The sequence below is a fragment of the Triplophysa rosa genome, linkage group LG10, assembly GCF_024868665.1.
Source record: "Triplophysa rosa linkage group LG10, Trosa_1v2, whole genome shotgun sequence".
NCBI classification, from domain to species: Eukaryota; Metazoa; Chordata; class Actinopteri; order Cypriniformes; family Nemacheilidae; genus Triplophysa; species Triplophysa rosa.
The window spans coordinates 10529177-10554343 of record NC_079899.1 but is presented as its reverse complement, the minus strand read 5'-3'; the positions used below and the strand labels follow the sequence as shown (position 1 = coordinate 10554343).

General features: G+C 38.9%; 1 protein-coding gene across 1 annotated transcript; it reads right to left on the bottom strand.

The window, feature by feature from the left end:
• Positions 1–340: 340 nt before the first annotated feature.
• Positions 341–24750, bottom strand: crip2 (cysteine-rich protein 2). Its single transcript, XM_057343927.1, has 8 exons — positions 24584–24750; positions 6723–6817; positions 3237–3294; positions 2732–2866; positions 2202–2270; positions 2010–2104; positions 1833–1890; positions 341–1525 (listed from the first exon to the last, which is right to left on the bottom strand). The coding sequence occupies exons 1-8, from the start codon at positions 24624–24626 to the stop codon at positions 1458–1460; spliced, it is 621 nt and encodes a 206-aa protein (XP_057199910.1). The 5' UTR covers positions 24627–24750; the 3' UTR covers positions 341–1457.
• Between the last annotated feature and the right edge of the window lie 417 nt (positions 24751–25167).

The following is a 25167-nucleotide window of genomic DNA, read 5'->3' as shown; positions in this document are numbered from 1 at the left end:
CATGCTTAACTTAAATAGGAAATACAAGATTACCCAATACTTAAAATGAGTAAATAATTTACTCACCCTCATACCATTACAAACCTGTATGACTTTCCGCTGTGGTTTTGTGTCCATGCAAGGAAAGTCAATGAGGCCAACGTTTTTCACAATATCCACCGAGGAGAAAGACCGATTTTTGGGTGAACTATCCATTGAAATTACCAACACTTCATAAGTAGTCACCAAAATAAATATTTTGTGATTGTGGTAATACTAGAAAGATCACTTTATTGAAACAATTCAGCACCAAGATGTGTTTCTGTGAACGTAAATATACAAAGTAAATGTAACACAAAGACCTCCAAATCTTCCAAACTTTAATGTGAGATTACACAGACAGAAGCAGCGGGACTCAAGGTCAGGCTCTCTTTTCAAAAGAAAGTTATCAAAAGAACAAAAGCCTGATACAGCAAAGAAATTAGTATAACAGCAAAAACAGTCATAGAATACAAAAACCCATTCAGTAAGAATGTGGTTGAATTTAATACAAGCTGAAGTCCTACTGGGAAATATAATACTTCAGTTTCACCACTGAGAAACTGGGGTTCATCTAAAAGAATACAAAACAATACAAGAGCATATTAATATGCTTTTCTCCTTAATCTGATTCCATGCGTTAAGTAATGGTACTAGACTGGCATCATAAATATTAGCTGCAGCCACTTATTCACCAAACATCAATCACATACACTCCCATACCTATCAATCCCTGCGAAAATTAGCTAGCTACCTCATAAAGAAGCTTGTCCTCTTCTGAACAATAATAAGAGCCTGGCCTTTTACTTTACTGTCTGCAATACATCTTGCAGACCATCTCTTTAAAAAATGTTTTAGCGTAGGAATGTTGCCATATTGCCAAAAAGTAAATCTGGATTTGAGAATTTTTGTTGAGATTTATGGTGATGTGCTCCTGAACCTCACCTGCACTGAGACTCTGAGGTGACATTAATCTCCCTGCCGGCAAACAATTCAAACGGAAAACAAAGCTCCTTTTGAACTTCTGTTGTTTTATGTGTGAACAGGGACGTATGTTCTACTGTACATGCAGTATTGTCAGAATGGATCCTGAATTCCTCTTGTAGAGGAGCTACAACTTTGTTTCAATTTAGGGAAACACTGATTATACATAAATAATACAGACATACATTTACATAAACTTCCAAAAAAAGACACGGGTTAAGTTAGATGTGATCACATTGTATACTGTACATCATGTCAGTCAAAATGTCTTTCGGGGTACATTTGGAGATCAGGGAAAAGGGCATGGTTTCAGTATGTGGCATCACTTTTCTGCAGGCAGAACCGGGCTGGCACATCATTCGTGATAAAGACGAGATGTGGGAAATATGTGAAAGTGAGTGAGGTTGAAAGTGGATGTGATTAGAGTAATGTTGAGAATTCGGAAGGGCTGAAAATCAAGGCTGAGCCTCGGCGTTGACCTCCTTGTCATAGACGTAGCTGCCAACACCACCAGTGTTTACACCTGTAAATGGAATAAATAAATTACATGAATCATACTTTAGATTTTAATCACATTAGGTTAGAAAGACAAGTAAAAATATAAAGTAATCAAATATTGCATGAAAATGATTTGAATTTGAATTATTAGGCACCAATGTGAGAATACAACACCAACTTTTCTATTTAAATGAGACATGCAATTTCATATAAAAATGCATAATTGTTTATCTTTAATGCTAACAAAGAACGAATGTCAAAACATGAGCATTTCAAATAAAAACTACAAAACTGTCTTATAGCTCCACCTAGAGTTACAAACATAACAGTACCTTTAGGACCAAATAGGACAGCGTAACATGGTTTTTGGCAGTAGGGATGACCGTCATGCTATAACAAATAATAAAAAAATATTTATACGAATAAATATGCAGTAAGCTAATACAGGCATTTTCTTTTATTTCAGGAATACATTAATTTGAGAATTACAGCTTTCATTTCTCACTCACCTCTGCGTGGCTGCCTGCTGCCAGTGTCTTACTGCATCTCTCACAGCGCAGACACGGCCGATGCCAGTCTTTCCCCAGTGATGTCACCTTCTCAGCTGCCATGTGCAAGTAACAAGACATGTCGTTCTGTAAGCACTACTGCATTTGCTGCCATTATTAAATAAAAGTCTACAGTCTGAAAGAGGTGCATACCAAAATAGACTTTCTTGTTGCATCTGGGACACAGATTGGCTTCTCCAGAAAAGGTGGTGATGCTACCAGCTGAAAGGACAGGTGCATACAGAACGGTTTAGGAATGCTTTAGTGTTAATGTCGCATTGCAAAACATTTTAAATAAAATAATAAAAGGTCAAAAAATCTAATTGGACTCTCTGAAATTGTGCATTTCAATTTGTCATTTACAGTAGTCACACTTGATCGGACAAACAATAAATCCCCAATAGATATAAATATCAGGATGAAGAAGCTTAACTAATCTATAGATCTACTTAGATTGCAAATTCATTCAACATAAATTTGTCATTTTCATTTTAATATTATTACAATTCCTGTCTTGTAGCTAAACCATTTTTTGTTGTATAAAGACCCCCAAAATAAATAAACCCCTGAAAGGGTAATCAGGAGGACCCCAGTGGTAAGATTAATCTTAGATAAGAAAACCAATATCTCAACGGCATTAGAGATTCAGCTTGGCTAGGCATGAATGGTCTTTTTCGTTTTACCTTTAGAAGGTTGCTTGGACAGTGCTGGGACCCCCTTTTCTTGAGGTTTTGGTGCCGAGTCCACAGTGGATGCGGGTGGTGTAGTGCTAGTGGGAGCTTCATACACATAAGAGCCCGCACCTCCAATGTTCACACCTAAAATAATAATACAAAAGAACATCACGATGATGTCTCACCACCATTCACAATTATACAAATTTGCCATCCTCATCATACAGTATGTTCTGCGAACAGTTATTGTGATAAATACATTATCTCCAATGTGAAAAAGTTGTTTGTGAATGATACAAAAAAAATCTATTTGTGATGCTGTCTTAAAGTTGTAAAATAGCCAGCAGAGGGCGCTCTAAGTTTGTTTTGTAGCTTACTAAATTATTTTACAGTGTATTTTGCATGCCTTGATTAAAAACATCAATGTCATAAATTATTTATTGCATTAACAAAAAAAGAGCATGGGAAACAGTACACACAGTTCATGACTTTGGACGACATTAGCTAAGCTCACCTTTTGGCCCAAAGAGGGCAGCATAGCATGGCTTGTGGCAGTACGGTTTCCCATCATGCTATAAAAAAACAGAAGGCATGGTCATTACTTTACCATTCTGTCCTATGACAGTTAATACATATAATGCAAGAATACATTGCCCTCTTTCCATCTATATTTATTATGGGATAATCATCTAACGGTGAATTGGTTACTAAATGTCACAGACTGAGCTGTTATCCCTTGGCACAGCCCAGTAAACTTCCCTTCCCTGATAATACTCACAACAGTTACTCAGACACAGTGCGTGTGTACAAAACATTTCAAGCATGCATCTTTGTTTGTCTATATTTGTACATAGGATATGGAAGACAGAATATATTTTAATGGCAGGTCCTCCCAGAGCCCTTCGGTCAGGGCCAATGGCGGGAAAGTGTTGTCATGGGAACCGTCAGAGGGCAGCTGTGTGACCGTTACAGCTGCACGGGGCAGGATAAAGAAACGGAAGAGACTAAGAATAGTGGCCTCATGCCAGTTCAGAGGTGTGCACGAAGAAAAATGTGTAATGAGCCACACATTCCAACAAAGCTTTGCAGACACCTTAATTCCCATGACCATAATTGGAAACCCTGATGTTGTCAGTGATGACATTGATCATCAGTGAACCCGATAATGTCAATACCATGAAATGTTATAGAAAAAGTCCACATGCTTACAGAGATTTGGTTGATCTGGTGTGGTTTAGTCAGTTTATAGTTCTTCCAGAAAACTACAGGGAAGTTTTCTAGCATTTCTCAAACGAATCTAGTTCAGTCTCACATAGCCAAACTTTTAACCGTTCACATAAACTCTGGTCTACTTTACAGAGTATACTAGCCAAAAAAGCAGAATGAATGAATTCACTTTTTGGATAGGAGCAGGTACTGTATATATGACTTCATAACCCTGAGATCTGAGTATACGTGTAGTGAATGTTTTTGTAGAAAACCCTGTAAACCACTTTGTTTCCCAAACAGCAGATAAAAATTGTGTAAAGCCCGCTAATCAGATTGAAGTTTGGCAATCTGAGAAATCTATTGCCCTTTTTTGTGTATAATATGCATCAGACATGAAAGGTTTGTGAGAGTGATGTCTGAGGTTGAGACTACCCACGATTATCAGATCCCATTTCAGTTCAGCTCTCCAGCTCTCTTATAGATTATTTTTCCAAACTTTTCCCAGAACCTTCAACTACTTTATTCTGGAAACAAAATCCAAACCCCGTCTCTTTCCACTCTACTTGATGTAAAACGTTCATACCCTTGCCCTGCCAGAACACATAAAGGACACTTAGAGATCATCATCTTTAGATACTTACTATGTCTGACAGTAAAGTAAAGTCTTGTGTCTACTGTCTATAGTGACCAAATACTGAGGTTTTACTGTATGTGGAAAACAGTGTGTGGGTCTGCTGACAATCAACAGTGCACCACAATGATCTTGAGTAGAAACATACACCACAGTGGTCAACCGATTTGCAATACTATTTATAATAAAAAGAGATCATAGTGATGATAGTATTTCAATCATACTAATAAGAATAAGACAGCCATGAATTTGCTAAACATTATTTTTATTTCAATATTTTTTTTATTTTTATAATATTGTATCTTATAATTAGATGTGCAAACTGTAACACAAGTAACACATGGGCACTTCTATTAAATGGCCAAACAGTCACAGTTATTGTTAAAGGTTGATCCAGTGGTCGGGAACCTATGTCTCGCGAGCCACACGTGGCTATTTTCAAGAATCATGTGGCTCGCCAGGTGTCTTACGCTTCACCAACATTTTATCGTTACAAAACACCATAACACATATGAATATTTCAGGTTGTACAGGTTGTCCTGGCCAATACACGGCAAACAACGTTTCTATGGTAACCTCTCGCACCCGCAGCCCAGATTCCAGCTACCCAGAGCGCGACGAGTTTGGAAGAGCGAGCGTCATGCTTTTATCGAAAGTTACGGCTCTCTGTGGCATATGATACAGAACTCGTGCCTCGATATAATCACATGTAAACAGTTTTTAAAACAAACCATGCAGCAAACTATCCGGTGAGCAGATGGAAGGAAACTGCGACGCGTCAGTGTAGATGCGCTGTGTTTAACTCCTCATATCCTTGTAAGCAGACTTTTTCCATATGAACCATATGAAGTCCATACATACAGCTGTCAAGGTTGAGAGAGGAGTTTCAATGCCGTATGTAAATGTCTTGTCCACTTACGAACCGAACTACAAAGCTATTAGCAAGAGGCTAGTTATGTTTGCTTTCATGAGGTGTTGCGCAGACCGGTCACCTTATGACATCAAAGTGCCGCGAGAGCAGAGCTCCGTGTGCTTCCGAAATGTTCTCGCGGTACTCCGATGTCAGACTTTCGCAGATCAGGCTGCAGCATTTCAAGAAATCTAACATACCTAATGCAAAGTCAGAAGCTACATATGCAGTATTTTGTGAGTATCACTACTATAGGAACGTGCACTTTTTTCATTGTTATATGTTAGATATAATTATGTTTAATTGGATGGAGGCCTAATAACCTGTAAATTGTTTATAAGTTGTGGAAATCATTTTTTGGAGCCCCAGATGTATGCACTGTTTCGTTTGTTTCACTGTTGTTGAGTTATTATTTTATATATATATATATATATTTTTTTTTTTCAAAAATGAATGAACCAAAACTGGAAAAATGGCTCTTTGGTTAAAAATGGTTCCTGACCCGTTTTAACCCATGTGAAATACCCAATAGAAATAATAACTTTACTGTGGCAACCTGACCTTCATCCAGAATTAGTCTGATGCATGTGTTGAGGATGTTAATATGCTTACACAGAGATTAAGAAGAAAATTCATCTTGTAGTGAAATTAAGATGTTTCTCTTTCTGACACTCTGAACATTATAAAAATGTATGTATCGTAAACAGACACCACTAATGGCTTTTTTAATGCTAAAGGATGACCTATCAAAGCAATATGTTGGAATCCAAAACTTATGTTGATGGACATAATGAGTCTGTAAAAGATCACTGCTTCCTCTGCTGCCATTCCAATCACAGAGTGATGTAATATGATGTTGTAAAGGTCATGCGCAATTTCACGTCGTAGAGCAGTCTCGCAAACAGGAGAACATGAAAACCTTTCAGCCAATCATTAAATACTAGCATAATGGGACCTCAAACATTTTATTGTGTTGCATAACACACAGCTCTCTGAAACAGAAAAGGGGTACAAATTGTGTGTGGCGTGCTACGAGAAAGAAAAGAATGTGCAAGCAAGACATAAAAACACAAAATACCATGTGACATTGGATTCAATCCGATTGCTTGACTCTTCAAATAGAACTGCTGACCTTCTGATGGAAACGTTCAGTCAGTGTCATAAAGTCAATACTCGGCTGTTGGGAGTTTGAGTTTCCCCCGTTAGGCTGCAGAGGGTTAGTGTGCGATCTGTAGCTCTCATTCACTCACCTCAGCATGGCCGCCTGCTGTCAGAGTCTTACTGCAACGCTCGCACTTCAGACAGAACTTGTGCCAATCCTTACCCAGTGACGTCACTTTCTCAGCTAGAGATGATCAGAAAGAGAGAGAGAGAAATTATATAATCCAGATTGATACAATTTATGAAGAAAATGTGAGTGGTGTGTGTGCAAAATTTGACACCAAAAGGGTTTTCAGTGTTTTTTCGTGCATTGTTTTTGCACTTTTGTGTCTCAATAACCCAACTTCGATTCCCTAGATATGACTTGGGTTCTTTCTTCAATGGGATTTTTGTTTGCCTGTTTATCACCCGCTAGGTAAAAATTTTGATCTGATCACTTAGAAAACTAATGGCACTTATCTTCTAAACAAGGCACAATACTGTATTTGAGCCATCACACCAGTCTTTAGCAAAAATGATTCAGACGAGAGTTGAAAAACCAAAGATGAGAGTTGAAAAACCAAAGCTATTAAAAAAAACATTAAACAGTGATTCCAAAGCTACTACAGGGATTCTTTACATTTACATTTAGTCATTTAGCAGACGCTTTTATCCAAAGTGACTTACAGAGAGTTCAGGGAGCAATAAGCAATATGTCATACAGGAGCAATAATACAATAGGTGGTGCTTTAAAAAGTACTAGGGTACCAGATATAACCTAGTGGTACTTTATCACTGTGAGCCCCCCCTCCCCCCCGTGTATGGTGCATCCCTTTGTGCCCATCCAAAGAAAGACTTATAATCTTAGAATTTTAATTAAACCAAAAACATTACATTATACATTGCTGGAACATCAGTTATTTTTGGCTGGTGGCTTTATTTTGTTAAAAAATAAATATATTGGTAGCTACAGCTCATGAGATTAGTGTTGTCACGGTACCAAAATTTCAGTAGTCGGTACCAATACCAGTAAAATTTCACGGTTCTCGGTACCAATTTCGGTACCAAAGCAAAACACCAGTACATGCTAATTGAAACACAATTTTATTAATAAAGCTCATTGTTGATATAAATGTATAAAAAGCAATGCCATTTTGTATACATGAAGTATAAGTTAATTGTTGCTGAAACGGTTGTGTGCTCTTCTGGGGTCTTTCATGCTGATGAACATCCTCCTCAGTCTGCTGCTGTAGAAGACAAATAGAATAAACTTCAGTAAGTCAACTGACTGAACAAACATGCATATGCAATATTAAAACAAACCTCAGTTTTTATACTGCATTTACACAAGATTACTTGCATTAAGGTAACTGTATATTAACATAATAAATGCAACAGATATATTTTCCTTTAGTTTAATTGTGGCTTTTTAAACCTAATGGAGTTACAGTATCTATCCAAGACATACACATTGTTAGTCATACAGTTAGTATGCTAGTTTTCTAGCACAGATTTCAGATAGGCCTATATAAAATAGGTACTGTAAACCCCATCCTGTCCTCCCATTTATTTGACCCCATTACAGTTATAAAAGCATTAAATGGTTAATAAGGACACTTGACTGGATTAGCATTGGCGCTAACAAATGAACACGCAAACAGACGTTTCATTTGATGTAACCTTTAATTTAACATATTCTACAACATTCATGATGCAAACGCGAACAGAATTTGAAACTTACCGCTTGAATTGTTACTTAAATCCGGATGTTTCCTCGTTTCGCCACAAAACTCTGAAAACAAAACCGTTTTCTTCGTGATATGACTTGAATCTGATGTATTTCTGTGCGCATCTCTTGTGGACGGAGCCGCGCTTATCCGCTCATCACGTCTAATTGCGTCTATAAAAAGTTTCCGACTGACAACCTGTCAGACAGAGCATCAGTACCCGGTTGACCCGGGACGGCGGTGGTACCGGGTCTTATGAAAATTAGGTACTGACAACTTTTTTATTTTTAGGTACCGACTTGGACCCAAAGTACCAGGACTTTTGACAACACTACCTGAGATGTATACATTGTGCCATGGAATAACATTAGGAAACTTCCTGTTTGAAAACCAAGCCCTTGCAAAAATAAAGTCTGCAGTGCGGAGGTTAAAACAAAGAACCTCTCCCTCTCTCAACTCCATGTTGAGTGCTCTATTATGATTATTAATGCTGGCTTTACATAGTTTTCAGAACCGTGAGAGCTAAAGGATACAGTAGCTTTATTTTCATTTGGACAATCAAAGTGAGATCATATAACATTGGGAAAATGGACCGGCCTTATTGTAAGAGGTAATGATGGCTGCTTCCATTGCTGAGGACTGTGTAGATGTGTAACACAATGAAACCCAGTGGCAAGTCACCACTAATTTCAGGCAGGAAGTGAACTAACAGAGCATCTCTGGAACCCACTACTCCATTTCCCCTCCTGTACCATTTCTATAGGAGGGCCTTGTGAGACTTCTCCAGATCTAATTATACTCCTTCCAAGTATATATAATAGACTCTAGACAATGCCGAGACAACTCTCTCGCTCTAGAGGAAACACCTTTTCTTATCAGAACAAGGCACAATCAGCCAGAGAGAACAGTTGGTTTCCTTTAATGTAGCCTCCCCCTCCTCCCTAGTGTTCCTGCATGGTGGAGTATTGTTTTCAGTCTTTCAGTCCTGCTGCCCTCTAAGTTAATCTCTTGGGGGGTCTGGCTCTGGGCAACAGAGATCGCTTTCACCCCCAGAAGAGATTTATACGACCAAATGCATATTAGATCAAGAAAGTGTTGTTCCAGACTGTACTCCTACACAGAGCTGTAGGAACAATTTGGAAAGTGTGTGGGGCGACACATTAAAGCATGGATGGAGAGCTAATCTTTGGGATTTATTCAAAATATGAATAAAGATACGTTAATACTAAAATCAAAACTATTGCTCCAAGACAAGACTGTGAACCAGGATCCCAATCCTGTATACCACAGCAAGTGTGTGTATAAATGGATGATCAAGTACAGATAAACAGACTTGCCACTGAAGGGGTTTGTGTTGTTGTGTGAGGTTGCTGGGGAGGCGTTGTGTTGTCTGGCTGGAGGGAATCACTTCATTTAGATGAATAGATCCTGGACTTTCTCCAGCCAAACACTTAACCACATTCTCATTCTACAGTCACATGAAAACCAGTGTAAATTTCAGCAATGTCAGACAAATATCCCAATTCTAGGTTTCTACACTTAACCATTTCAGCATCCTTGCTGTATTTAAAGACCTACATTCCAATGAAATCCGGTTGACTACATGGTCCCTTAATCTGTCATAAATCATACCAGAGAGATATCCCTAACAACACTATGATATTGTATGTCCCTCGAAGGGTTTATTCAACCAGAGAGGGAAGACGCTCTATCAGTCAGGGTTTCATTAGGGAATCATGTTACCCTGGATGAGGGGCGAAAATGAACCAAGCATCCTAATGGACGGTTTTGTAAGATTATACGCAAGCTTGTGACGCTTCACATCATCCGGCTCTGATGAGCACGGACAGAGGTTATAGTGCACTACGTGTACCTGATAGGTGATAATCATCTTAGCTCTTTGTTTTCAGCTACGGAGGTTATAACTTTATTCCCCTTCTTCATTGTTGATAAATGTCTCTACCGTCCTGCCTGTATGTTTCCTGTAGTTTACCCCACAATTTCATCCCACTTCAACACTGAGTCAACTGATCCATGAGCGACATGTAGGTTTGTTTAATGGGTTGTGTCCGGGACACAAAGGGATTGTAAACGAAACCTTCTGCACTCATGTGAGAGTAACGGCACCTTCACGCCAGTGAGCTTGTGCCATCTCAGCAGAAGATGCAGGTCTGGATGTGGACTAATAGTCTTGTGTTGTCAGCACTGGTTTCCAAGGTACTGTAGATCCCTTAAAACAAACCACTTCCCACCAAACAAAGGATTTAATGAAATCAAAATTTATGAGCAATATTAAACAAACTGGTTTTAAAGTATGACTCTCTGTAACACGGCCATGCCCTAATGAAGTGGCTCTTATAGGGTGTGTCCTATGTCCTCGTTTTGAGGGCCTGAAAATGTAAACTTTTGTGCAAATTTTTTTTAATGATACAGTTATCGTTTGCACAAAAATGTGAATCTGTGAAAAGTTATGCCATGCACATATGCATTACGTGTTCATCTTTATAGGCGATAAATGGTGGAAATCAGGACTATGCTTCAGCTACTCAACGTTCTTATTAACGTTTTTCCAGCTGAGACACATATACGCCAACTTCTAAACACATATAAGTCGACAGGGTACTTTTAGGTTCAACCTATGCATGTGCACAGGCATGTAGTGTTTCTTTATGAAGTGACGTCGCCAACTACTGGCCTGGCATGCATATAATACAGCTTTTATACTCGTTTTTGTGAATAGTTTTGATAACATTGTCAGTTGTAATTTCAAAAATGCAAAGGAAAAACATAACCGTTTTCTATTAAATCATTGTCGTATTAACTAATTGTTAGTCTTACTTCGCAAAACAACAAAACATAAAAGATGCCTCAAAATTAACTTTTATTTATTTGTCCCATTTAAATATTTTCTGTAATTTAGTGAGTTAAAGGCATGGTGAGTGATCCAGTCCAGAAAACATTTTTTGTCATGTTGGTTGGAAATCTCTTTACATCCTGATAGCAATCAAGAAGTATAATGGTCAAATAATATTTTATAATTATATTTCGTCTGTGAAGTAGAACCAAAAAACGTTCACCCAATCAAAAAATTCTGGCTGAACGCTGTGACTGGTCATGTGTACATTTTTAGCCAACGTATTTTGCATACCACTGCGCACCTTTCACGCAGACATCATACGTCATCAGCGCGTTCAACTTTTCTGAAAAAAAACGCCCTACGTCAAGCTCCTTTTTCACAGCTAACTAATGACAGAGACCTGTCGTTTCCATAACACCATGCGAGGAACTTGATTGGTCGAGAAGGCTCAAACTCGAAAAAAAAAATGGCGGTTGAAACGCCCGTTGGAGGATAGTTTTGTATAAATGTAAGTTTAATTTTCACTTTCAACAACTTCTGATTGCATTTCTATCGAGAAATTAGTATTGTAGTTTTTAAATATGTGATTAGTTATTGCAAAGACACTCTCTGTTTATAATTCAGATAGACTTCTGTTACACTGCCTATGTTTCTCTGGGCTACCTTCGTGCGCGAAGTCATTGCGTTCGGCTGCTATTTGCAACCAAATGCAGCGAGCGTTTTTTTTTTACTAAAAAAATCGCTTTTGTCAACTTTTTCTTGTCAAAAAAAGTGCTAACACTAACACGAAGTGATGGCGTCACAAGTATGCTATTTAGTTAGGGTAATTAGTAAATCTGTCAAAATCCTATGGGATACACTGATTGCTGACAATCAGCAACAATCAAACTTGCCTGCGGAACCGACAACAAGTAAATCTACAAAACTAAAGTCAGTTTTTGAAAAAGCAGTGACGAAAAAACATCTGGATCATGAAAGTGGAAAAACTCAAATTAACATCGGTTCAGCTTTTACATGATGGAGACAGCTCCGGCAGGCAAAGGGTCTGAAAGACGATACCATGGTTGCTCTCTTTCTTTTGGACAGGTATGTACAAAGTACATACTTCGAGAAGAATTTAATGGATTTAGTTTGTAATTCGTTACGTGGATTTACGAAATACATTCATGTGTTTGGAGAAGGTGTGGCTTTGGACGGCGAATCGCATAGAGGGTGGGATTATAATCTCCAAATCAACCACTCCACTTTTAAGAGTTAAAAGAAACAAAATAATTACTGACTTAATCTTCCCTTGCACCAATTCACAAATCTTACTTGGGTTTTTATATATTTTTAGTGGAAGGGCTGCTGCCCTGCAATTTATCTCCAACCCTAATAAAACACACATGCATGTAATTTTCTTGTGACTCTAAAGAGCATGATTAGCTGGCTCAGGTGTGTTTCGTTAGGGTTCAACTTTGCAGGACAGTAACTATCCATCTTAGTTAAGTACTGTACATGTTGCAGCAGATTTGATGTCAATAGGTGTATTTGACTAATGTGGCACTGTGCAGACTGACCGCCGCCTAACAAATGCAATGCATTCTAGTTAGAAAATTGGTCTGACTTTAATTAAAGCTACAAATGCCCTACGATCACATGTGCCATACCTTGAGAGCAAGACCAAGACCTATTGTAGGTCAGGCACTGCAGATGCACTAAATCAGGGCTAGTCAACCTTAACTTGAGAGACTTTAAAGAGCAGGTTTCATGAATCTCATAAAATTACCGGCATTTCAGTGTGTAACGTTGCTTTCCTTCAATTTTGACGATCTGCAAAGTTGTTATTCCAAAAAGTCCATGATAAATTAAGATATATATATATCCAAAGTAAGGAGTCGACTCCGAACCACCCAAACAAATCGTTAGGCTTTCGAATCTTTTGAGTGTAACATCGATACGTCACAGTGTAATGCATCAGCACAATCCCCACCTTCCCGCGAAACAGGAACACTCTGACCTGCCCACTAGCACTTCAGGTAGTGTTGCGTATACAACATGTCGAGGGGACGCTGTGTTTTGTGCTGTGAACGCAAATGTACTTTGTTTTCGCTGCCAAAGGATGACGATGTGAAGGATCAATGGTTACATTTTTTTTCCACGATACCACTGCAGTACAATTCCAACCTTGTGTAATGTGCTCGTCATTTTACCGACGACTGCTTCTCAAATTTTGGCGAGTTCAACGCGGGATTTGCCAGCCGCTAGACCCTTAAAGATAAGTCAATACCAACTTTATTTGGACTAACAAGCGTCTCAGAACCACAAGCTGTAAGTATGATAAATACGTTATGTGTACATGTTAAATTGAGTGCTTACAATATACGTTAAAGTAATTGTGCTAATCCGTGTTGTATATTTAGTACAGCTGTAGGTTTCCAGGTAAACAACGTATAAGTTAACAGTGTTACAGTTTTAATAATCCAACTCTTACCTAATAATGTGGCGGTTATTGTAGACTGTTATCGTTCTACATGTCGTAGTATTGTACAAACTGTATCCCTTTATCGTTTAGTCACGGTAGCACTTTGCTAACGTGTCTCACATTATGGTTTTGTCAAGTGTGCAAAGTTTAGCTGTGGTCACGATCCCCTTCAAACAAAACGGTTTGCTTGTCATTATTTTAAAAACGGACTGCAGCACTATATCATTTTATTATGTAAAGGTGTGTGCATTATCTTTGGAAGCTCTCGCTAACTTGCTCAGTTACTCCTCTCTGTATAATCAAAGTAATGATCAACTTTTGGATAGAGCCGTTGTTGTTCTCCCACAGCTATGACGAAAAAAGATCAACAGAAAACAATAGTCTGAATGGTTTATGAAGATAAGTTTATGAAGATAAAAACTTGTGATATGGTAATACTGATGCCATTTTTACACACAGCGTCTTTGTTTACAAAAACCTTCCTGAGATAAGAACTGTGGTAATGGGCGTTTCGTTTCTGACACGCAGTGTATGAAGAAAGACCAATCACAACTGATTGGGCCAGTTGGCCAATCGGAGCACACTGGACTCGCGGTAGGGAGGAGCTTAGAGAAGCGGAACATTTGAACAGCTTCGGAGGAATCGTTTAGGGATCTTTGAGAAATGGATAGATACTAAATGCTTATTTTAAGAAAATAGCACCGTTTTTTTACCTTTGATGCATTTGTTTTGTTGGGGACTCTAATACAACATTAGGACACTTACAAAAACCTTGAAACCTGCTCTTTAAGAATGATGTGCCTTAAGAAATACACGTCCTGAGACGTCACATCTTTGAAAGTCCAAAACGCTGCTACATTCAATACGAAAGTAATTCCTGCCGCTCATTATGATAAATTGACGTCTAATAAAGCGATTTGATCGGTCTGTCCGAGAAACTTAATGTTATTTACAACGTTATTCTCGCCAATCCACAGCCACAGTCAGTTGGTTTGCGCACACGATAGGTCGCATTCCAAACGCGTCTTGTGCCCCTGAAAGTAACTGCAGGAAGGGTACAGATAAAACTGTTGTTTTTATTACTGCATTCATTATGTATGAAAATACAGCTATATTTATGAAAACAGCTGTTCATCTCCCTCCAGAACTTGCACTTCAACGGATATGCCCTACGAAGTGCCCCACGCTTATGAATGCGATTGGAATGCACCCGAATATGTGATAATAGCTTATTAGCATTCAGTTTCTTGGACAGACCAATTGATTTGCTTTATAAGACGCCAGTTTAACGCCACAAGGGGTAGGGATTACTTTTGTGCTGAACGTATTAGCATTTTTTACTTTTATTGATTTGACTTTCATTGATTCAAATATCTTCACAAAAATCTTCTTGAAAAAACATCTATAAAAACCAAATACTGGATGCAATATTTGTGTGTATGATATAATACATGACTATAAGTAAAAGCAACAAAAACAGTATAAAAGAAAAAAAATGCAAGAAAAAATGCAAGAAATACAAAATAACGGAGAAATGAGGTTATGGTAAAAACTGCCCCTCACCCTATTTATACTTTTGGAATCTGGCCCTCAAACAAAATTAGTTGAAGACCCCTGCCCTAAATCGTCTGCTTATCTGATGACAATGATGATGTGTTGCATGTTCATTTTGACACATTCAGCACCACTTACACCAATTGCTGTTTTTATATCACCTGTTCTCAAATAGGGATGAACTTCATCAGTGAAAAAGGATGCTGTGGTCTTCCATAAATATTGTAGGTTCAGTACACAATGAAAGACACATAGTGTCCATCTTGACAGCTGTCGCAGCTTGAACATACCTAATGATGCAGCATGATTGTTGCCTATCACATGATCAATTATAATGCTGTACGTCTGAATGCGATTAAAGGATTACATCACCTAAAAATGAAGATTCTCCCTTAATTTACTCACATTCGTATCATCCCAAATAAACTATTGCCTACACAAATCTATTATATGGTCTAAGAAGACGTATATACTGTAGTATATATGTCATATTGAACAATTTCATGGTGCTTTTATGGTCTTCTGTCATCTATGTTGATGCCCGCATATCACAGTCTAGTTTGCACTATGAAAAACAGCAGCTCAAACATTTCTTTTTATATTCACTGTAAAAAAGCATACAGGTTTGGAATGACATGAAGCTGAGTATGAACGGATTTTCATTTCTGGAGGCTGCAAATGGGAAACTCTTTTTTTAAGCTAATTGCAGCCCTTAATAAGTCTGTGATCACTGACAAATTGAACGAGGGAAAATCTAATGCTCTGTCCTACTCCAGAGAGAGCTAAACAGAAAGGAGAGCCTCTTACACGCTGACCCTGCCTTGAGCAAAGTCTAAGATGTGTAATCACAGATAAACAGCACTAGGCTTGAACAACATTTACTCATAGCTGAAAACCCTACAGGCCCCACAACCGGAATGCATCCTCAGTACCCCAAATCCTTCTTTCCTCTGAATAATGGACTTCGGTAGGAATGAAAGAGTAGAACGCTGAAAGGTCTGTATAAACAAACATCCCCTTATTGAGTTACAACTGGCTACTTGTACTTTTGATTTCAATAATCCAAAGTTCGGAACAAATGAAACTCAAATGCAATGACATACATTACATATCTGTGCACTCTGAAATCAATTTTAAGGGAGGGACAGATTTGTTTCCACTTTGGCATATTTACATAGACCCATCTGTTTGAAGCACTAGTACATTAGTCCTCTCTCTCCAACTGTATCCTCCCGCACCGCAACAACATGCAGGCCATCTGGGTCCAGCATGGCATTTTGCTTAGAGTCACAGAGTACAGTTCAACCCGCCAGCTTTGCAACTGAAAGCCTGCAGGCCTTAGCCAAACACGTATGCTTACACAATGAAATGAAACAGGGGTAAAAGGCACCTCAGATGCAGACGAAACTAATACGTACACTTCCTGTCATCAGGAAACAAGGAAATGATTGCTGTGGTTAGCTCCCATGAACCTCAGATTTTTCAAACTATAAATAGCACACAACATGCACTGAGATCAGATCAGAGGACTAGAACACAGTAAATGACCCTTCTGCACCATGATGACAAACAGCGCCTGAAGCCCTCTACTGCTTTGTGGCAGGACTTTCCTTCTCCAAACAAGTTTCAAATTGTCATCTGATTGCAAGCTTGGATTTCCAATTTGCACTGGCCTGTGAACTTCTGTACAGTAGTGTGGAAAGGATGGGTGTGGTTGTAGGCCCTCGCTGCACAGATTTGGCCCTGATGCAAGGCCCGGCAAACTCGATGTCTGTCTCTTCAGTCTAGCACGGTTTCCTCCAGCTACTAGGTTTGGGCCGATAGACGATGACATCATCCATCGCCGATGGCTAACAGCCATCACGATGTTGGGCTGGCATCGTGATTCCCCTGCATGACGCAATTTTCGTCATCTGCTTACGCATACAGCACGACAACTGTTGACAGCCGAGTCCACAGTAGGGCTGAACGATTATTCGAATCGCAATCGCGATGTGAGACGTTGCGATTTCCTAATCGCAAGAGGCTGCGATGTGGAAGCGATGTGAAAAATAGGAAACGCGTCTGTTCCTAGCCCGCTTTGAGTGGCATTCTTGCTAACCAACTGAGTGAGCGCACCTCCGTTATGCCTAATTAGCACTGCCCTAGCCAACTGCGTAAACGTCCATCATTAAAAAAAAAAAAAACAGAAGGCAGGAGAGAGAGAGTGTGTGTTATTATGGCATCTGCAGAGTCAGATCGATCATATTAGGCAAATAAATACTAAAGAACCGTCCAATTCAGAAGACCGCACACACAGCCTGTGTCATACTCGCGCGACTCTTCTCCGCGTTGCGCGTCTCGCGGACGAGCCGTTTAAACTTGACGCGCACAGCCGCACACACAGCCTGTTTCATACTCGCGTATCTCTGCCCCGCGTTGCGCGTCTCGCGGGCGAGCCGTTTAAACTTGACGCGCACACACAGCCTGTTTCATACTCGCGCGTCTCTACCCCGCGTTGCGCGTCTCACGGACGAGCCGTTTAAACTTGATGCGCACACACAGCCTGTTTCGTAATGACGTTTATAGTACTTGAGTCCGGCTCCACACGGGCATCTGGCAATATGGACGAGGCTTGACGCACGCGCACACCCTGTGTCAACTCACGCCTAGCTACGCGTTTCCAACAAATGTAAATTCTATCTAACTGTTTTGCTAATTTCACTTGGATGAAATTAAACATTCAGCACATTTTCTAATGGTTTTAAAAGATCCCACATACTTAAAAAATTATAAATCAGCCTATGTAACCTATGAACTATTTTAATAATTCACTAACACCTCAATAAATAAATCATATATATATAAAAAATAATTCACTAACAAAATAGAAAATGTTATGGATTTAATTACAATGGGAGTTGTATTTGTTTTAATGGAAACTATAATAGTGTACACTGGTATTTGGATTCTATTGGTTTTATGTAATTTGGAAGTTGGGAACCAATTGAACAACAGTAAGCCCTATTTGAATAATGCCCAAAACACACTACAAAAATGAATTTTGTAATGGTTTTAATGGAAACAATTAGAATTTCTGTAATGTTTTTTGTTGTTGTTTTCATTCATCAGGGTAACTATACCCATACTGTGCTCCACACAACAATATTGAGCTGAAGCTTGAATTAGAAAAGTTAAAATCGCAATTCAAATCGCAATCGCAATGTCTGTCAAAAATATTGCAATTAGATATTTTCCCCAAATCGCACAGCACTAGTCCACAGTATGACATTCAGCACGTGTCGAGCTCGTCGTCCATTCGTGCTTTTCTGCGGTCGAGTATGATTTAGAAGCTGCAAAACGTTTGTGCGTGCGAGTCTTAGACGGACATAGAAAGTGAAAGCAAACAGTGAATCGTAGAAATGCCCTCACGCTGCGTGTAAACTTGTCAATGACGACCTGAACTGTGCGCGTCCGCGATGGTAGCGGGAAACATCAGTGACGTGTGACCCGCGCAGTTGACTGATCACACACAGCCTACAAGATCTACTCAAGATCTACTCGTCTTTCCACATGAAATAACAACTGGACGAAATTCCAAATTTGCAGGTCGTACATGCACAAGTACTTGTAAAAATGCTCACGCTGTCTTGAAAACTGGTCGCAAAATGCGATTTGGTGGCAGTCTGGAGCCCTGATATAATTGTTTTTAATGTTTTGGCAGATGGCCATCTAGCAAACTGATGTAACCCCCGCCTCGCCCCTTCCCCCCGATGTCATCGTCCATCACGATGTTTCACTGTAGGCATCGTCCTATGCCAATTTGGTAGACATCGCCTGATGCCAATTTGGTAGACATCACCTGATGCCAATTTGGTAGACATCGCCCAACCCTACCAGCTACGAATTAAGCAACCTCATGATTTTCAGTTCTCTAGCCCGAATGAGAGTTGCATGTGCAATTGATGCCCAATGCCCAAGGCTGTCAGTACAAATCAATGCTGCCTCGTGCATCGCTCAGCTTTCCTACAGCTAATGATACATTCAAATCATGCGCACAACTAATCAGGGCTAGTGGATTTCAGTAGCGCTTGAGCGGCTAAATACACTCAAAATATTTATCGTTTTACTCACAAACATATAGCTTCTCTTCAGAAGACATTTATTAACACCTGGAGTCATGTGAATTACTTTTCTGTTGAATATGTGGATCAAATTGTCTGGCTGAAAAACAAAGTCATAACGAAGGTAGTGTTGTCAAAAGTACCGGTACTTCGGGTCCAAGTCGGTACCTAAAAATAAAAAAGTTGTCGGTACCTAATTTTCACAAGACCCGGTAGTACCGACGTACCGGGTCAACAGGGTAACAGGGTACTGATGCTCTGTCTGACAGGTTGTCAGTCGGAAACTTTTTATAGACGCAACAAGACGTGATGAGCGGATAAGCGCGGCTCCGATCCACAAGAGATGCGCGCAGAAATACTTCAGATTAAAGTCATATCACGAAGAAAACGAACAGAGTTTTGTGGTGAAACGAGGAAGCATCCGGATTTAAGTTAACAAGTTCAAGCGGTAAGTTTCAAATTATATTCGCGTTTGCATTATGAATGTTGTAGCATATGTTAAATTAAAGGTTACGTCAAAATAAACATCCCTGTTTGCGTGTTAATTTGTTAGCGCCAATGCTAATCCAGTCAAGTGTCCTTATTAACCATTTAATGCTTTTATAACTGTAATGGAGTAAACTTAATGGGAGGACAGGATGGGGTTTACAGTACCTATTTTATTTAGGCCTCTCTGAAATCTATGTGCTAGAAAACTAGCATACTAACTGTATGACTAGCAATGTGTATGTCTTGGATAGATAACTCTATTGGGTTTAAAAAGCCACATTTAAACTAAAGAAAAATATATCTGTTGCATTTATTATTTGAATATACAGTTACCTTAATGTAAGTAATCTTGTGTAAATGCAGTATAAAAACGGAGGTTTGTTTTAATATTGCATATGCATGTTTGTTCAGTCAGTTGGCTTACTGAAGTTTATTCTATTTGTCTTATACAGCAGCAGACTGAGGAAGATCAGCATCAGCAGAGAGCACACAACAGTTTCAGCAACAATTAACTTATACTTCATGTATACAAAATGGCATTGCTTTCTATACATTTATATTAACAATGAGCTTTATTAATAAAATTGTGTTTCAATTAGCATGTACTTGTGTTTTGCTTTGGTACCGAAATTGGTACCGAGAACCGTGGAATTTTACTGGTATTGGTACCGACTACTGAAATTTTGGTACCGTGACAACACTAAACGAAGGTATGGCACAGTGGTGATTAAATTATGGATTCAAATTCATTTTTGGGTGAACTATTCCAATCTGATGGCAACCAGTGAAGTTGTGAAGACTCCACTGTGTTTACATTTTTTAATGAAATCAACCCACAAATATATATTTATGAACTATTGTGTCTTTTATTATCAGTCATAATATATATCATATCATGCGGTATCAATTTTATTTTTGTGTCTCCAAGTTAGGGTTGGGAATCGTTTCAATTTTATCGATTCCAATTCCAATTCTGATTTTGCTTATCGATTTCGATTCTTATCGATTCCCAGTTTCGATTCCACAGTTGAAGTAAAACATTTAGATATCAACCTGTATGGTCATTTAGACTGCTTATTGACTTGTTTGCAAAATATATATATATATATTTATGAGCACCGTTTTGTGTATATTTACACATAGAAACACACCTTTTCTGATTTATTACAATTTGTATTATCATAGTTGAACTACATCATGGTTAAACTGCAGTTACTATAATGCAACTATGGTTAATTTGTGATTCCTGTGCTTTAATGCAAATTCTATAGCTTAACTATGCTTACTATAGTAAAAAATATCGATAATTTTCATAAGGGCTTTTATTGAGATATCAGCAGATCATGCAACGCATGTACTTTTCTGAAAATATTCACACAGGAATTGATAAGAGGAATTCAAATTTTAATCTCAAGTATCCGTTTCCTATTCCTGTCGATTCCTATCCGATTCCTAGCCTTTCGATTCCGATTCCAAATTGGAATTGATTTTCGATTCCCAACCCTACTCCAAGTACAGTAAAGCAAACCAATAGAGACAAATACATGGTTACAGGTCTTCGGCAGATCTAATTAGACTAATGTCAGTTTAAAGAATAGTTACATAAACATAATTGCGTAACTGTTCAGGTCTTTCTTTGCTAACCTTGCCACAAAGGCAAAAAACCCTCTCGTAACTATGGTGTAGGTTCATGCCTGTTAGGAATCCTGACAGAAATAAAGAGTGTCCCCCCATTCTGACTCCCACGATTATGCAATGCCCCTTGAAGCAGGATGCAAAACCTCAAGAAGTAGCATTATGTAACACATTCTGCAAATTTAAACAGATTGTGGGGTAGCCATGTAGAAAACACAAGGTTTACACACAGTGAGTTAGTGTATGTGAGACAGAGAGAGATGGGGACAGTGAGAGAACAAATGACTATGGTCATTTGAGGATGAGAACATAGTGTGCTATGAGTAACTCTCTGTATCTAGTACCTTCACACAGAAAATGTGTTGAGGAAAACATGAGAGAAAAACAACCGTGTGGAAAAGTACGGTCTCTGAAACCAAAGGAAAACATGATGGAGATGCCCTCTCTCAAGTCAATGTGACTGGCATTCTGAGAAAGAAAGTATTCTTCTCTGAAGGAAAGAGAACAGGCCCCGAAGGGACAGATAAAAGGTAAGTAAAGAAAAGGCAAGGCAGCAAAATTCTGTGCCACCACATTCTGGCGTCACTCTCTCGTCTGTGAGCTTTGACACAATGCAAGAGTGCTGTTCGCCATTAATAAGGCATGACATGTTCTCATTCATATAAACTTTTAAAATTTGTTGCAAGGTTTACTTACAATTCTGCCTTTGTTTTTATTTGTACATGCATTGCTTCCAACAGTCTATTTGTTCAATTCCATCTATTCTGAATTAAAATACAAAAAATGGAAATCGCTGATTCTACGTAATGCCATTTTATGTGAAAAGTTGCTAAAGCTTTTACAGTTGAAAGAACTCGCACAGCATCTGCTAACAGCTGTTCAATAAATGAATAAAAGGTTCAGCTGAAAGTTTGAAGGTTTTCCACTCAATACAGTGGCTTACCACTTAAGTTAGAAACAGGATATAGTCAGAAAGGAATTTACAGGAACACATGCACTGACTCCCACAAGCTCAATTTGGAAAAGCCATCTGGAGCCACAGGCTTTGCAACCAAAACTGAATTTGGTAATATTTATCATTTTTATTTTTATTCAATGTAGTTTATACTTGGCATAAAAATTAAAAGTATTTTCTGAATCCATTAATTATATATAGTGTATATGCGCAGATGTGAGCATTACTTCACTGAAGCCTTGGATATAGCCACCTTCACTTTCAAACGTTCACTTGGTGACATATTGCAAGGCAAAGCTGGCGAGGACCAAAAGAGGAGTTTTGAACCACGCCCCTGCTCCTCCACAGCTGGATGGAATGTGCTTTGGCTTCAACTTGAACCTAATAAAAGACCAGTCACCCGCATCCTCCTGACCAACTCCCTTATGACGTACACAGAGGTCTGAGGTGGTGAGACCATACATTGTGCTTTCTTCAGTACTACGACATCACACCCACTTTTTTGGGGACATTTACAATACAGCACAAGTCCAAATCCTCATTTCCGCTCAATAAATCTAAAAAAAAACTTGGTTTCCATCATAACCGACCATCGTGCCTTAACAACCTTGTGGATTTTTATTGATGCTTGTAGATGCATCTTATAGCACTTTTCCTTACTATTTCTTTCCCTCAGTTAAGTGATGTTAAGTTGGTTACAACTAATGGCCTGCAGGTCCTGTTCTGATATGGTTGTTGTGGATAGGAGTTGAAAGCACAATGCTAAATGTAGATATCCAAAAGTGACCATGTGAATGGTGCATACTTAGGATAGCAAGGCTTATCAACTTTTAAAAGGCATCAGAACGTGCTTCCCATATCTTTTGTTCTTGACGTTAAAGGTTGTGCATCCCATCAAACTACAGTATCTCAGTGCAAGTTTATCACTTAGTAGTGTATTTAGCCAAATTAGGCAGATGCCGACATGGACAGGTTGTGTGACACACATTCTTCCTTTAAGCCTATTATTTATTGGCTGTGCATGTCAGTCAGAGACCGTGAAAAAGGCATTTAGATATCAAATTGTCTGTTTTTTCTTCTCCATTTCATCATACCAATATTTGTTGGGTCTAATGCTAATATAAATCAAATTTAATGTTTGAATTTAAAGACTACTTTTTAACTTTTGTATGATAAACAAATCATTTGGTCACCTCTTGATGGTCCATGTAAATCTGGGTTCTGAAGTAAATTCAGTTCAGAACCACTGAAAAAAAGACATTCCTAGCCTACCCACCCACTTACAGACAGCCAATGCAAAGAGCAGCGTTTGCTTTTATATAACCTCATCTCACTCATTCCATTGAGACGGCTTTAGTGTTCATGTTTAATGGCTTTTTAGTTGACACACAGATTAATAGAACATAAATAAGAGCCGAATAATCATCTCTGATGCACTGACGCAAAACCTTATAAATACAAGAGTAGGGATGATAAAGTCAAGTGGGAGAGAGGCTATTCAAGCGCTTAATGGTTTGAATGGTATATATTGAGCAGGGGCCAATGCTGGGCAGAAAATTGACATAAATAAAAATGATTCACTTTGATCTTACAGCTCCCCAGACATCCACTGCAAGAGCCATGTGCTCCGTTATTAAAGAAAACATCTGTAAAAGTCTATAAAAGCTAACTGACTTCCACCTTAGAGTCTTTATTTTAGTTTATAACAACAGTACATCATCTGGTCAAGATAGTGGAAGATAACGAAAAGAAATCCTTGCGTAACTACAGACAGGACGTGGACACAACTGTTTATTATTACTGTACAGAAGTGGGCAATAAAATTCCCTCTTTATAAACTGTCATTTCACAGACGTAACGTTATCTAAGTATACACCTGACATTTAAAGTTAAACTGACCTATATTTACGTTCGTATGCATGCACAAATTCGGCTAATTATGGGGGTGGTTTTAAACATATGCATAAAAATGAATTGCTTTGAGAGTCATTGGTCTCTACAAAAATTGATTTTACGATCTACCGTAAACATTGCTCCGTGTTAGTCTAGCTTCGCCTACTGACTGTTATCGTCAAACAATCCAATCCATTTGCTTGGTTACAACGTGGATGTAATTTATTATGTCAAACCTCACGCTGCACTGATATTAAATAGAGAAATATAAAAGGGAACATAAAATTAACTTACCAAAATACACAGTCTTCTCGCATTTAGGGCACTTAGAGGCCATCGTCTGACCTTTCGTGTTTGTAAGAAAAACGGTGAAAATCACGAGTGAGTTTCAAACTGGATTCTCTCAGTCAGTAGCAGGTTTCTCCTACACGCGCGCAAGCCGACCAATGGCTGACAAAAGCGAGAGCATCCCACTGAAAAGCACCGCTCTGTATTTGCATAGCCCAGCCCTCTCTCGCAGGTTTGTGTTTGAGCGCTTCGCTCTGTCATCTTCTCTTATTGGTCATGCTACAAGTCAGTCACTAAGTAGGCGGGGCCGTCTAGGTCACCGCTTCTGTCTGCTGGCTCTTCCTTTTTACATCCTTCAACGGGAATGTGAAAGGAGTCCAACAATAGCGCCTTTCACGTCTCATGAATAAGGGATTCTTCAGCACATGCCCGACCGTTACTAGTGGAAATAAGAGGGAGAACGATATTGGCAAGTCGTCGCAGTCATGCTTATAATGCTTCTCTTTTTGTTTGGGGTTGAGGTCACTGACAGTATTACGTTTTTCACAAATGTATCCCTTGCATCACTTTTCCACACAGCCTAAAATTTC